Source organism: Dasypus novemcinctus, chromosome X, assembly GCF_030445035.2.
Source record: "Dasypus novemcinctus isolate mDasNov1 chromosome X, mDasNov1.1.hap2, whole genome shotgun sequence".
In the NCBI taxonomy this organism is placed as follows: Eukaryota; Metazoa; Chordata; class Mammalia; order Cingulata; family Dasypodidae; genus Dasypus; species Dasypus novemcinctus.
This window is the reverse complement of record NC_080704.1, coordinates 54,520,470-54,535,562: the sequence shown is the minus strand read 5'-3', so window position 1 is coordinate 54,535,562 and position 15,093 is coordinate 54,520,470. Positions and strand designations below refer to the sequence as shown.

Here is a 15,093-nt window from a genome sequence, read left to right as displayed (position 1 = left end):
ACATTCAGGAGAACAAATTCCAAAGTAGGGTCATTATTCTTTTTGATGCTCAAATTGTATCAAGTCTAGCCAGGGGATACTCCTTCAGGCTGGTTCCTGTGACCTTTTGACATGACCTCATTAGTCTTTGAGACATATCTGGGCATCCTGTCTTTAAGGCTTGTTTATATAATGTTTATTTGCTGAACTTCCTGTAACATCTGCCCATTAGTTTCAGTTCTACTTTCTGCAGCAACAGAAGCTTTTTGGATGCTTTGCTAACAAGTACATAAAGCAGGGGTTCTTAAAAAGGAGTCCATGGGCATGAATTGAAATTCAAGAAACCATTATTCTTGTGGGGACATGTTGATGTGGATGTGATGTGTTTATTTAATAATACGCAGAATAGTGTGGACTTAGTAAGGTGTCAGTGGTTTTCACCTTACTGGCAAAGAGGTCCATGGAACAAAAAAGGTTAAGAACCCCTGACATAAAGCATTAGTTAAGATCTACTCCTACACTCACTTCATCCCTAATCCTCGTGTTTTAGGATATCTGTTACACTCATTACTTTATTCAGTTTCTGAAAGCTGTTGATAGTTTAAAGGTTCATTTTCAAGGTTCAATCAGAATGTTCTCATGTCAAAATAGTTTAATCAAAGGGGCCAGATCATAATTCCCTATGTATAATCTGAGGTAGATTCATATACTGAGCTGGAGTGAGTCCTTAGTACTACTTTAGTAACCACAAAAGTATATGAAATTGTACATTAATACTTAAGAGTGTAGTCACAACCAGTAGTTATTACAATTATTCTAATGATCCTTTACATTTTTGTATAGGTTTTTGCAGTTGATTACAGTTTACTTAAACATAAAGAACATGTAAATGTAGATGTGCCCTACTCCCAATCAGCATAGCACATTACTATACGTATTTGCTCAGGCCAGTCAAGAAAAGCCTGATAAGCCTTGAGCACTCAGCTCTGACAGAAAATAGTACTCTGTCCTCTAAAATCAGTATACCTTCAAATATACAGCAACCCATCTGGAAGGCAAATAAAATCCAGTTCCTCTGTTTGCAGTCATATTTCCAGTGTCTGAAATTTATCAGTGGCACTCAAAAACTGGGTAGAGTTATGCTACCTAATTCTGATAAAAACAAATGTAATTATGCATTAAAAGTTAATCAACCATATTAAATACATAAAATAGTATACAATTTTATTTATATTTCTTATTTCTTTTCCAGTATGGTCAGTATACACTGAAGGAAGAAAGAATTCTTAAGTGTTTTGTAACTCTGGGCAGAGAGTATGAAATATACATTCAAAAAAAAAAAAAAAGAAATATACATTCACTGCAATACAATAATAAAATAATAATAAATAACATACATAATAATAAAATGTGACTTTCAAAGTATTAAGATGTTAGGTAGAATAGGGGGGACAACCTATTGCCTAATTTCTAGTTAGTTATATAAGGCTTCTTGAATGAGTAAAATTTTGACATTTCTGAACAGTAATAGGAAAAGCATAAATGAGAAAGAAAAGCAATGCAAAAGAAATACTAAAAGCAGAATAAATCAAATCAGCTTTTTGAGAAAATAAACACAATAGTATATAAATCATCCAGAAGGTACCTCACTTACCTTGGTTCAAAAGAGGAAGGAAATCAGGTGCTTTTTCCCGGAAAACCCTTTGAGCATCCTCAGCTTTCATTGACACTTCTTTTGTCTGAACTAGAAAAAAGCCTTGACCAATCATCTGTGGAAAATAAAATCTTATTTAGATTTCAAAATGGACTTCTGAGATTAAAATGATGTTTTTTTATTATAATACTTTTCTGTATAAAATGCAATACAGTATGCTGATTTTTGTTTTACTTATGACTCTAACTCAGGGAGTTTGCTGTAACAAGTTCTCATATACGTGAGGTTCTTTCTTCCAAATGGATGGTCTGGTTAAGAATTAGTTCTGCAATGCCTACTATTAAGACACCTGAGCAGAGTCCCAGAGACAGATAAAGTAGATACAACCCCAGATATTGGTTCTTCTGAGGGCTACAGAGACCCACAGGATCTATGGTCATGGCAGATGGAGTTCATTGTCATGTCAGTTGGCCCTACTTTGGAGTTTGTGTTTCTGTGTGATGGAGCTGGACTCAGGTGTGATCTTTGTTCACAAGCCTCTCCTGTTACTTTTACCAGAACTGTAGTTGGTGCTGGGGTTTAATATATACCCAAGGGACCTGAATCTCTGGACTGACCATGTGATAGCCAGGCCCTGAGCTTCAACAGACTTGCAGCTCCTACACTCTGGTTTATTGGACTTATCCCACTCAGCTAACATGGAGGTGAAGAAGGTCAACCACAACACCAGGGAGCCAAGAGTGCCTACAACTGAAAGCAGGAGAATTGCATCCAGCATCCATGTGGAATCTAAGCCCCCTCTTGATATAGATGTGGAGTGAACACAACCATTCTAAGATCCACAGGATGGAGGAATAGAGTATGGATTAGAGTGGATTTACTGATATTCTATTCATGAACTAGTGTGATCAGTAATCGAAGAAAATGTGGCATTGGTGTGGAGAAAGTGGCCATGGTGGCTGCTGGGGGTAGGGAGTGGGAGGAAGAGATGTGATGTGGGGGCATTTTCAGGACTTGGAGTTGTCCTGGGTGGTGCTGCAGGGACAGTTACCGGACATTTTATGTCCTCCCATAGCCCACTGGGTGGACTATGGGAGAGTGTGGGCTATGATGTGGATCATTGACCATGAGGTGCAGCGGTGCTCAGAGATGCATTCACCAAATGCAGTGAATGTTTCATGATGATGGAGGAGGTTGTTGTTATGGGGAGAGGAGTGGGGTGAGGGGGGTGGGGATATATGGTGACCTCATATTTTTTTAATGTAACATTAAAAAAATAAAGACAAAAAAAAGATTAAAGGTCAAATAAATGCAAATTGTCCCTCAAAATTTAAAACATAATTCTTTTAATGTTTGACTAAAATAAACCAGATGGAAGCTTTAGTTTGGTGATATTTCAATAAACGTCCAACGAGAGGAGAATGGGTAAGTAAATCATGGCACAGTCACATGATGAAGTACCTTATTTCATTAAATACTATGTTTACAAAGATGTTATAGTTAAATTGGGAAAAGCTAATATAATAATATTAACTTAAAAAGCATAATAACATTTTACAATAGTATAGCATGATAATAATGGATCACATTTTATGGAGCACTTACTATGTGCCAGGCAGTACTTTACATGCATTATGGGACTGATGACCCTCTTATGAGGTAGGTAGTATTATTACCCTCATTTTACGGATGAGAAAACTAAGGCATAAGGTACTTAAGAAATTTAAAAAAAAAAAGAAATTAGTTCAAAGCCACACAACTATTAAGTAACATAGCTAGGATTTGAATCCACTCATTTGATTATAGATTGATCACATTGAAAAATTATTCTTAGGGAGACTTCATGATATAGTAAAATTACAGATGCTTTTTAAACTTATTTCTACTCTATTTTACAATTCTTCATGAGTATATATTAACTTTTAAAATAATTATGAAAAAAGGTTTTAAAAGTACAGTTATTTAACCACTTATTTTTAAAATAAAGCTTATTGGGTTTTTATTATTAAAAAATAATATATGCTCAAGATAGAACATTTGAAAAATATAAAATAGAAACAAAAAAACATCAACCAAGATACTGCCACTCACTCAAAAACACCATTGCCATCCATATAGGTATACTTCCTTTTACCCTCCCAGTTTTCTTTCTCACCCAATTGCAGAAACAATACATGTTCATTGTAAAATCCCATAAAACTATAAAAAAAGAGTAAACACTATTCTTAATCCAATTCTTAATAATCACAACTGTTAAAATTTTAGTATATGTAACTTTCTAGACTTACATACTTTTTAAAAAATGAGATCTTCATAATACACTAAAATTATTCACTTTTTTGATTCTGAACATTTTCCAGCTATTCTACTACAAAATCAGTTTTAATAATGGCTGATGGTTTTCATCTTATTGCTACATTATTCTATACTATTCCATTAAATTGGATTTAAACTCAAATTCTATTTCAGAACTCTAACTCAATGCTAACTCGGAAAAAAGAAACATACATTAAAAAGTAGCAAATAGGGGAGGGATGTGGCTCAGTTGAGTACCTGCCACTCACATGGGAGGTCCGGGGTTTGGTTCCTGGTGCCTCCTAAAGGAAAAACAGACAAGCAAAAAAATAAAAATAAAAATGAGCACAAGCAACAAGCACAAGCAATGAGCAAACAGACAAGGGAGCCATCTGGAGGGGAAGGGAATACCTATTTTAAAAAGAGTAGCAAATAGGAGAACCAGCAAGATGGCAGTAGAGTAAGGAGCTCCTAGAGTCAGCTCTTGCTACAGGGCAGTTAGCAAACACCCAGAGCTCTCTGGAACTAGCTGAAGCAACTGTTGGGGGCTCCAGGATACCAGAAGTGCATCCTGCAACATACTTGAAGGAGTGGAAGGAGGAGACTGCCCATCTGCAGAGAAGATTCGTAAGTAGAGCGCTCCACGCCGCGGAGGCCGGTGCCCATCCTCCACTGGAGGCACAAGCCACCTTGGGAGCTGTTCCACGGCTGGAATTGAAAGCTCCACTTCCTAAAACGGGTGAGGAAGAGATGGTTGGACTACTGATGAGTAAATTCAGTGGGCTGCAGTATAATCCTGACAACAGCTAAAGTTTGAGCCTGTCCAAGTCAGAAAGAGGCTGGTAGCTGCACATAGCACAATGCGAAGCAGGGTGGACTGAAAATCCCAGTGCTGGTGGGGACTGGCTTCTTTCCATCTAGATCAGATTGCAGGTCTAGCCTAGGCCCCTGTGCCACCTCCAGCAGGGCAGAAGCTGCGGGGACCTGTGTTAGCCTCTCTGGGAAATTTACCAGCCAAGCCACAGAGGCCAGCGATCATCCTACTCTGGCTGGATGAGCAGCCCCAGAAGCTGTTCCATGACGGGAATTGGAAGCTCCATTTCCTAGAAATAGGGGAGGAAGGGACAGGTGGCTGCTGATTTCAGCTGATTGGTGGACTTTGCTGGCTGATAGATAACCCTGGGAACAGATGGGGTGTGAACCAGCCCAAGTCAGAAAGAGGCCAGTAGCCAGCATTCTGACTCCACCCCCAGCCTGAGGGGAAGCCAGGCTGACTGACTCTCTCAGCGTGGGCAGGAACCAGTTTCTTTCATGCAGATCAGCCTGCTGCATGCCTAGGCTTCAGCCCTGCCTCTGGCGGGGAAGAGGCTGAGGAGCCCTGCATCAACCTATACAGGTAACTGCAGGGAATTCTGGCTGCCATAGACTGAAAATCAGAAGTCTACCAGGGCAATTGCGGTCATCTTGGACCCGCACTTCATTGATTGCTGCCCACACCTACAGTTCCATCCCTGCCCCAGGCAGAGGAGAAAAGGATGTGAAGCTTCATCAGTCTCTCTGGGCAACTACAGTCTAGGCCTGCACTTGGATTATTCCACATAGCTGTGACTCTGTCCCTACCTCCGGCAAAGGAGAAAGTTGGAAGAAGCTTCATCAGTCCCTGGTGCAATAAGGGCAGCTTAAGCCTCCACAGCTTATAGCACCAACTACACGCTTGGCTCCTACTGCGCAACCAGCAAAAGAGAAAGGATAGGAAGCCATAAACTAAAGAGAAAAACTGCACCCAGAATAAATACTTTAGTAAGCCAGGTAACAAGATACCAACCAAAAATTACAATCCACACCAAGACACAGGAAGCTATGGCCCAGTTAAAGGAAAAAGATAAGCCTCCAGATGACATAAAGGAATTGAAACAACTAATTATAGATGTTCAAACAAATCTCCTTAATAAATTCAATGAGATGGCTAAAGCGATTAAGGATATCAAGAAGACATTGGATGAGCACAAAGAAGAATTTGAAAGCATACATAGAAAAATATCAGATCTTATGGGAGTGAAAGGTGCAATCAATGAAATTTTTAAAACATTGGAATCATATAATAGCAGATTTGAGGAGGCAGAAGAAAGGACTGGTGAGCTTGAAGAAATGGCCTCTGAAAGTGAACATACAAAAGAACAGATGAAGAATGGAAAAAATTGAACAAGGTCTCAGGGAACTAAATGACAGCAAAAGGTGTGCAAACATATGTGTCGTGGGTGTCCCAGAAGGAGAAGAGAAGGGAAAAGGGGCAGAAGGAATATCTGAAGAAATAATGGTAGAAAATTTCCCAACCCTATTGAAGGACATAGATATCCCTGTCCAAGAAGCCCAATGTACTCCCATCTGAAAAATCCAAATAGACCAACTCCAAGACACACACTCATCAGAATGTCAAAGGCAAAAGACAAAGAGAGAATTCTGAGAGCAGCAAGAGAAAAGCAATGCATAACATATAAGGGATATCCAATAAGATTAAGTGCTGATTTCTCACCAGAAACCATGGAGGCAAGAAGACAGTGGTCTGATATATTTAAGATTCTACAAAAGAAAACCTTCCAGCCAAGAATCCTATATCCAGCGAGGCTGTCTTTCAAAAATGAGGTCAAAATTAGAATATTCACAGATAAACAGAAACTGAGAGAATTTCTAAGCAAGAGACCAGATTTTCAGGAAATACCGAAGGGTGTGCTGGAGCCTGAAAAGAAAAGACAGGAGAGAGGGGCCTGGAAGAGAGTCTAAAATGAAGACTGTATCAATAAAAGTAACTAAAAGTATCAAAAGAGTGGTGAAAATAAAATATGATAGATAAAACTCAAATAGTCGGGAATAAACTTAACCAATGATGTAAAGCACTTACATTCAGAAAACTGCAACTCAATGTTAAAACAAATAAAAAAGCCCTCAATAACTGGAAGAACATTCCATGATCATGGATTGGAAGACTAAATATCATTAAGATGTCAATTCTACTCAAATTGATGTACAGATTCAATGCAACCCTGATAAAAATTCCACCAGCATTAAAGAAAAAATTGAAAACACGATCATTAAATTTCTTTGGAAGGGTAAGGAGTCCCGAATAGCCAGAAACATCATAAAAAGGAAAAGTGAACCCTCATCTCCAGACTTTAAATCATAATATCTACCTATAGTGGTAAAAAAAGCATTGTACTGGCCTAAAGACAGACACAATAGACCAATGGAACCAAATTTATGGTTCAGAAACAGACCCTCACAGGTATGGTCAAGTGATTTTCGACTAGCCTGTCAAACTCACACAGTTCAGGCAGAACAATCCATTCAACAAATGGTTCTGAAAGAATTGGACATCCATAGCTGAAAGAAGGAAAGAGGATCCCTATCTCACACCTTATCCAAAACTTAACTCAAAATGGATCAAAAAACTAAAAATAAAAGAACCATAAAACTTCTAGAAGAAATTACTGGAAAATATCTTCAAGACCTGCTGGTAGGTAGTGGATTCTTAAAGGAGATAAGAGAAGGTCTGAGTGGACTACTGATGTCTAATGTATGTAGAAGTTTTCATTAGCTTTACTGTAAAAGTGTGGAAATGTATAGAGTGGATGTTAACACACAGTGAGTTTATAAATGGGGATGTGCCTGAAAATGGTAGTCTTGTTATGTAAATGCCAACTGACAGAATGCTAGGGAATAATCTAGGAACTGGATAGCACAGTAAATCAAGAGGTTGGTAGAACTGTGGTTGATGGAACAGATGCAAGAGTGTCCTTTGTGAGCTAGAACAAATGTATATCACTACTGCAGGGTGTTGGGAATGTGGAGAAAAATACAGATGGAATGACCTATGGACTGTGGTTAGTAGTAATAATAATGTACACTATGGCACGGTGACAATCAGATGATATTATTTTATCTGTAGCAAATGACACACCACACTGTGGTGTGTTGATGGAGGGGTGTTGTTTGGGAATTCTGCACATGTGCATGGTTGTTTTATAAGTTTACAACTTCTGTCATAAAAAAATATATTTAAAAAATAATAATAGGGTGGGTTGGGGGAAAAACATACCAAATGTAAGATAAGGACTATTACTAGTAATAAGATTTTGACAATGTTCTTTCATAATTTGTAACAAACGTCTCATGACAATGCAAGGTGTTGGTGGAGGGCTGATGTGTGGTCCCCTGTATGATGTTATACATGTCTGCTTTTTAAGTTCACACTTTTACTATACACTTAATTGTTTATGTATGTTCATATATAAATGATATAAAGAGAATAATAATAGGATTGGTTAGGGGGAAAATTGTTTAGTAGTAATATTTTGACAATGTTCTTTAATCATTAGTTAAAAAGATTTAAAAACAATGCAAGTTATTGGTGGTAGGGTAAGATGTTATATATGTTTGATCTTATATATGTTTGTTTTATAAGTTTACAACTATTAGACACTTATTGTTTATGTATGCTTATGTATGAGAGATATATTTTAATAAATGAAAAAAAAGAGTAGCAAATAATTTCATGGCCATCACAGCCAGATCATGACTATAAACTTATTTAAAAGACCAGAAACAACATTACCTGTTTCTTATTTTCTAGACTCCTCACCACCTCTTATTAGAGTCAAGACAGGGAAGTGGATGTGGCTCAACAGATAGTGTGTCTGCCCACCATACAGGAAGTCCAGAGTTCGATACCTAGGGCCTCCTGGCCCAGTGGTGAGCTGGCCTGCATGCGGTGCTGCTGTGCGCAACAAGTGCAATGCCACACAGAGTGCCCCCCATGTAGGGGTGCCCCACATGCAAGGAGTGCACCCTGCAAGGAAAGCTGCCCTGTGCAACAAAAGCACAGCCCACCCAGGAGTGGCACCACATGCACAGAGAGCTGATGCAGCAAGATGATGCAACAAAAAGATGCGGATTTGACTCAACTGATACAGCATTTACCTAACATATAGGAGGTCCAGGGTTCAAACTCAGGGCCTCCTGACCCATCTAGTGAGCTGGCCCATTCACAGTGCTGATGCGCCCAAGGAGTGCCATGCCACATGCGGGTGTCCCCTGCATAGGGGAGCCCCACATGCAAGGAGTGCACCCCATAAGGAGAGCTGCCTTGTGCAAAAAAAGCACAGCCTGCCCAGGGGTGGCACCGCACACACGGAGAGCTGACACAGGAAGATGATGCAACAAAAAGAGACACAGATTCCCGGTGCTGCTGACAAGAATGTAAGCGGACACAGAAGAACACAGAGCAATTGGACACAGAGAGCAGACAACTGGGGGTGCGGTGATGGGGAGAGAAATAAATAAATAAATAAATAAATAAATAAATCTTTACAAAAAAAAAAAGAGGCACAGAGTCTTGGTGCTGCCTGACAAGAATGCAAGTGGACACAGAAGAACACACAGCGAATGGATAGAGAGAGCAGATAACGGGGGGCGGAGGGGAAGGAGAGAGAAATAAATAAAATACATCTTAAAAAAATGAAGTCAGACATAAAAACTGACTAAATTAAAAAGACATTCAAAATATAGTTGCTGAAAACAAATAACGATATGAAACTACAACTATTTTGATATTTTACAGCAGATATTTGAAAAAAAATTTCATGAAAATTCTTTAACTTCTAAAGACTTGAAAATAGTGATAACCAGCCAACTTAAATAATGCAATAACCTTACTTCCAAACAATTCAAACTACTTTTACCCTAATTTATCCTTTACATGACTGGAATGTAGGTCAGATCAAGCAAGAAATCTGATTTTTAGGCAAGAAAACTAAGACCCAGTATCTTTTAGCTTCTTAGGGAATGTGCATTCTGCTCTACCTAGCCTTTTTAGTCTTCCTATCCTCTCAAAAGTTTTAGAATACGTCCTATCTCTAAAAAATATTGATATTGATATGCTTACCTTATAAAAACAATGTGAAACAAAATTCTATGATATGATACTTTTGGGGTTTAACAAAACTAGTGTTAGCAATCACAGTTCCAGTCTAAGCTGTAGAAAATATGTGTTACCATATGAGAAAGACATAAATTTTTCTCTCTCATAATCAACTAGCTTCTACATGTATTTCCCTGGAAACTTGAGCTTCATTTTTTAAAAAATATGTGATCTCTTAACATAATATGTAAGGCACTGATCTTTCTCTTGACATGTCTTTGTTCTCTTTCATTCCTTAGTTCTATGCTTTCAGAATTAGATAGGATAAATCTAGCCAAAGGGCCCTAGGGTTTCCTTCTAGACTGGAGGGCAGTATCTCCCTTAAGTCCACACTCTTTCAGTCATAGTCCTACTCTACTAGGCATTCACCAACTTTCCTTCACCACCAAAGAAGCATAGCAGCATAATGGTTAAGACTGTGGCTGAGCACAATAGTCAAGAGTATGTGCCTGGATTTGAATCATGGCTCTGCTGTTTACTAGTTGAGTGATCCTCTGCAAGTTACTTACTTCTCTGCAGCTCTTTTCCTTATCTGTAAAAGGGGGAATAATGGTTCCTATTTCATAGGGTTGTTTTGAGTATTAAGTGAGTTAATTTATTTAAATCCCTTACTTTAACAGTGCCTGGCATATAGTAGGAACTATATAAGTGTCAGGTGTTATTATTATTTTGACTGTGGGGTTTTGTTTGTTTTAACTTATTTTGTATTCTGGAAGGACATCTAAAAGAACATCACTCTTCCTGCTCATATCCTTTTAAGGGGACACACTACTGCCATTTCACATATCAGGTACAAAGGTTAAAAGGTTACATTTGATGACTCATTAAGAAAAACTGTTTATTTAGATTTTTAAATGTAAATGCTAAATATTCTTTAGGTCTAGTCTTTATTATCTACCAAAATGGGCTTTAACCTGAATAACTAGGTTTTTTTGAAACTATTATCGATTATTATTTTTTTAAATCCCCATACAGGATAACGAAAATATTTAACTCTAAGCTAATGGATTAATACGTGACTAGAGAATTCAAAGGCCAGAAGTACATTTTTCTATTTCTTACCATAATTATAACATGTTTTTATCAGATTGGCATAATTCAAAAAGAAACTATCAAAGCCCTAAAATTATACTTCAGCTTCTGTTGTTTTGAAAACTGCACCTCAGATCTACTCTGTAGATTTCAGGCATGGGTTTTCCATTGTAGAATATATGGCTACAGAAGAGGAAGTCACTTTTAGTGTTTTCCCTAAAGTCATTCCTTTTGACTTGTTCCAACTTTTAAAAAATCTATTCAAATAGAGACATCATGAGCTTTCCATTCATTTCTCCATTTCTGGAAGTTTGATTTTTTAAATCAACAGACTCCTACTTAAAAATACCCGATTAATGAATAATCAATACATCCTACTGCTATCTCCTACTGGCACCTGCTAACACAGGAACTGCTGCTTCTAGAGTCCCTAACTCCTACATCCCTAATTATTTTTTAAGTGGAAGCTGCTACCCAAAGAATCCATCTCTACTGAAGAGCTCACCAAGAACACCTGCTCATGAGCCTATAACCTTTGCTATCCCGGCTCCCATCTCATTCTTCCTCACATCTTTCCATCTCACAATTTCCCCTTCATGGCAACAGGGAAAAGGAAAACAAGGAAAGAAATGCGGAGGTTGCTCTCACAGTCATAATAGGACCCAAAAGTTGTATTCCTAAATGTCTTTCTCACCCCCTAACCACTAAAACTCCAAAGAATTCCCCACTAAGTAATTACAAATGGTCATGTTTAGCTATGCAGTACCACTTATGTGAGCTTCCCTGGAAATTTATTATTAAGAATGGAAATTCTTTCAGGGCAGAGAATTTTGTCTATGCATCTCCATCCCCAGCATATACTGTATTTCATGAAATCTAAGTTGCCATCAATTGAAAGATGCATTTCAGATAAGTTAAAATGTGGAAAATATGCATCCTATAATCAATTAAATATGGTAACAGAATAAGTGCTTAATAAAGGCTTACTGAATTGAATTATAGTTTTTAAAAAATTTCTTTGACAAAGTCTATTTTGAGGCCTAAGAAATCAGCTTAAGACAAATCTGTATGTGAGAGGGGGAGTAGGGAGGAGAAACCCTAACTTGAGGATTGCCTATATTTCTATCAACCAATTTGAAAAGAATAGAAGTTCCTAGAAAGGGGTGTGTTTATATATAGGTTTATGTCTGCTTTTCTTTTCTCTACCCTTACCTCATCAATTAGTTTCCTAGCATTTGCGATAGTATAATCACCAGCAAATAATACCACCAAGCATGATTCATCACTGCTTTTTTGCCTCTGACCGCGGGATACTGGAATGATACTTCTGCTGGCTTCTGTGGAAACTCGGATAGCTTTGAGCTCTTCAGTAGTAGGGAGCGGAACATAGTCCTGAACCACAGCATCTTCTGGCAGAAGGCTCCAGTTGAGTTCTCCTGACACAGGTGTAAAGTCATGAATGTTACTCCATGTATTATTGAAGATACTTAGCCCTGCATCTTTGAACTGGAAAGCTAATTCAGGGTAGTACCATTGGAAGCAGCCAAACTTGATATTTGTGGAAGACTCAATAATGGGTTGAGTGGCACAGCACAAAAAGACTTCCAACTTTCTACAATCCCGCACACGAAACTGTTGGCAGGCTAATGTGCACCTGCAATCTCTGCAATTCCGGAAAAACACACTGCCTTTCACGGGTCCCAGAAAAATTTTACAGTTAGTACAGTCATCGATTGTAATTGTAGCAGAGTGATCAAAAATATAGATGTTACAGTTCTCACAGTCTTGAATGACAAACTGTTGTCCTGCCACTTTCCCAGGTAAGCGACCTACTGTTTCATCCTTCAGTCCACTAAACATGTAGTCTTTTGGATCAACCTGCAGGGACAAAACACAGTCCTTGAGCATTAGCGACATTATTCAACAAATATTAATTAGGCATTGATATTAATAATTAATGATTATTAATAAACAATATTAATTAGGATTCCACTTCTTATTAGGGGCTTAGCACAACTCTAAAAGATAAGCTCCTACTCTCACTGACTTTGGAATATTGTAAGACAATGAAAAAGTCAACAAAACTGCATATAAGTAATAAGAGTTATGAAGAGAATAAAATGGGGTTATCAATATGACAGATAATGACTGCTTGAATAAAGTATGATACATCTGCACAATCAAATTCTATGCAGCTATAAAAAGCAACAAGGAAGATTTCTATCTACTGGAATGCACAATCTCTAGGATAAATTTAGAGGAAAAAAACAAGGTTACAAAACAGTATTTACATAATGCTATTTTATGGCTAAGGAGGGAAATAGGGGAAATAAACATATGCGTCTTGTGTGGGTATTTGTTAATCTTTTCAAAAAGAAACAAAGGAAGGATAAAACAAAAACAAAATGGCTATCTATGGGATAGTGAAGGAAGGAGGTAGAGGGGACAAAAATAGAGCCAGAATTTTCTGAATGTACTTTGATTCAAAGAGTTAATTTAGAATCCTGTAAATATTTTACATATTTAAACACTCAAATTCAACCTGTCTTCCTCATCACATCTAATTACTACCTAACTCCAGCCCTTTTTGGATGACTACAATTGCCCCTCAAATCTATGTTCCATGTTCATTTATTCTTATCACAGTAATCTTCCTGAAATGTAATTGTGGCTAATCTTAAACTCCTTCTTTGGCTCATGGATAACTTCCAAGCTATATAATACAGCACCTGCCTACCTCTCTAGCTTCATATGCTTCCATTCTGATACCATCAAACCACTTTCAATTATCCTCATACTCTCTGAAGAATTTTACTTTGTTCATTCTGTCATTTTTGCCTGGGGTGGGAGGGAGTCCTTTACTCTCATCCCTTTTTCCTGGTAGACTCCAGCCTATTCATTTTCAATTTGTGCAGAAATTTTACTTCCTTCACCCTCACCCCAGGTGTCCCTCCTCTATTCTATTTTTCATAGTTCCTTTTATTAAAACGATCATTTTAAAATATATTCTTGGGAAGCAGATGTGGCTCAAGTGGTTGGGCTCTTGTCTACCATATAGGAGGTCCAGGGTTCGATTCCTGGGGCTTCCTGGTGAAGGCATGCTGGCCGGTGTGGCAAGCTGGCCCACCTGGCAAGCTGGCCCACACTGAGTGCTGGTCCGTGCAGGAGTGCTGGCCTGCACGGAGAACTGGTGCACTGAGAAGACGCGACAAAAAGAGACACAGAGGAGAGACAGTAAGAGATACAGCAGACCAAAGAGCTGAGGGGGTGCAAGAAATTGAACACCTCTCTCCCACCAGTGCTACCTAAAGAAAAGACAAGTAGACACGGAAGAACACAGTGAATGGATACAGAGAGCAGACAGCTAGTGCAAAAGAACAAGGGGAGGGAAGTAAATAAATAAATAAATCTTTAAAAATAAATATGTTTATATAGTTGGGGGAAAAATACACCAAATGTAAGATAGGGACTATAGTTAGTAGTAATATTTTGACAATGCTCTTGCATAGTTTGTAACAAATGTTTCACAGCAATGCAAAGTGTTGGTGGAGGGATGATGTATAAGACTCCCATATGATGTTATGCGTATTTATTTTGTAAGTTCACAATCTTTACTATACACTTCTTGTTTATATATGTTCATGTATGAATGATATACTTCAATAAAAAACGCATTTAAAGGGAAGCGGATTTGGCTCAATGGTTAGAACGTCTGCCTACTACATGGGAGGTCCAGGGTTCAAACCCAGGGCCTCCTGACCCATGTGGTGAGCTGGCCCACGTGCAGGGCTGATGCGTGCAAGGAGTGTTCCCCGTGTAAGGGAGTCCCATGCACAAGGAGTGCATCCCTCAAGGAAAGCTGCCCCGTGAGAAAGAAGCGCAGCCTGCCCAGAAGTGGTGCCACACACACAGAGAGCAGACACAGCAAGATGACACAACAAAACAAGACACAGATTCTGGATGCCACTGACAAGAATAAAAGTGGAAACAGAAGAACACACAGCAAATGGTCACAGAGAACAGACAAGGGAGGGGGGGAGAAATAAAAAATAAATCTTAAAAAAACACATTTAAATATATATATATATATATATATATATATATATATATATATATATATTCTTTATCCTGGTACTCCACAAAGCTTAGTAAATTTTGT

General features: G+C 38.2%; 1 protein-coding gene across 2 annotated transcripts in view; it reads right to left on the bottom strand.

Moving 5' to 3' along the window:
* The window catches only part of RP2 (RP2 activator of ARL3 GTPase), a 61,844-nt gene that overhangs the window by 19,880 nt on the left and 26,871 nt on the right, over nt 1-15,093 (bottom strand). For both annotated transcript variants that reach the window (XM_058292127.2, XM_058292128.2), the window contains exons 2-3: nt 12,147-12,812; nt 1,634-1,748 (exon numbers count right to left, since the gene is read on the bottom strand). In XM_058292127.2, coding sequence (XP_058148110.1) covers nt 1,634-1,748; nt 12,147-12,812 — 781 coding nt within the window. The remainder of the gene's footprint in view (nt 1-1,633; nt 1,749-12,146; nt 12,813-15,093) is intronic.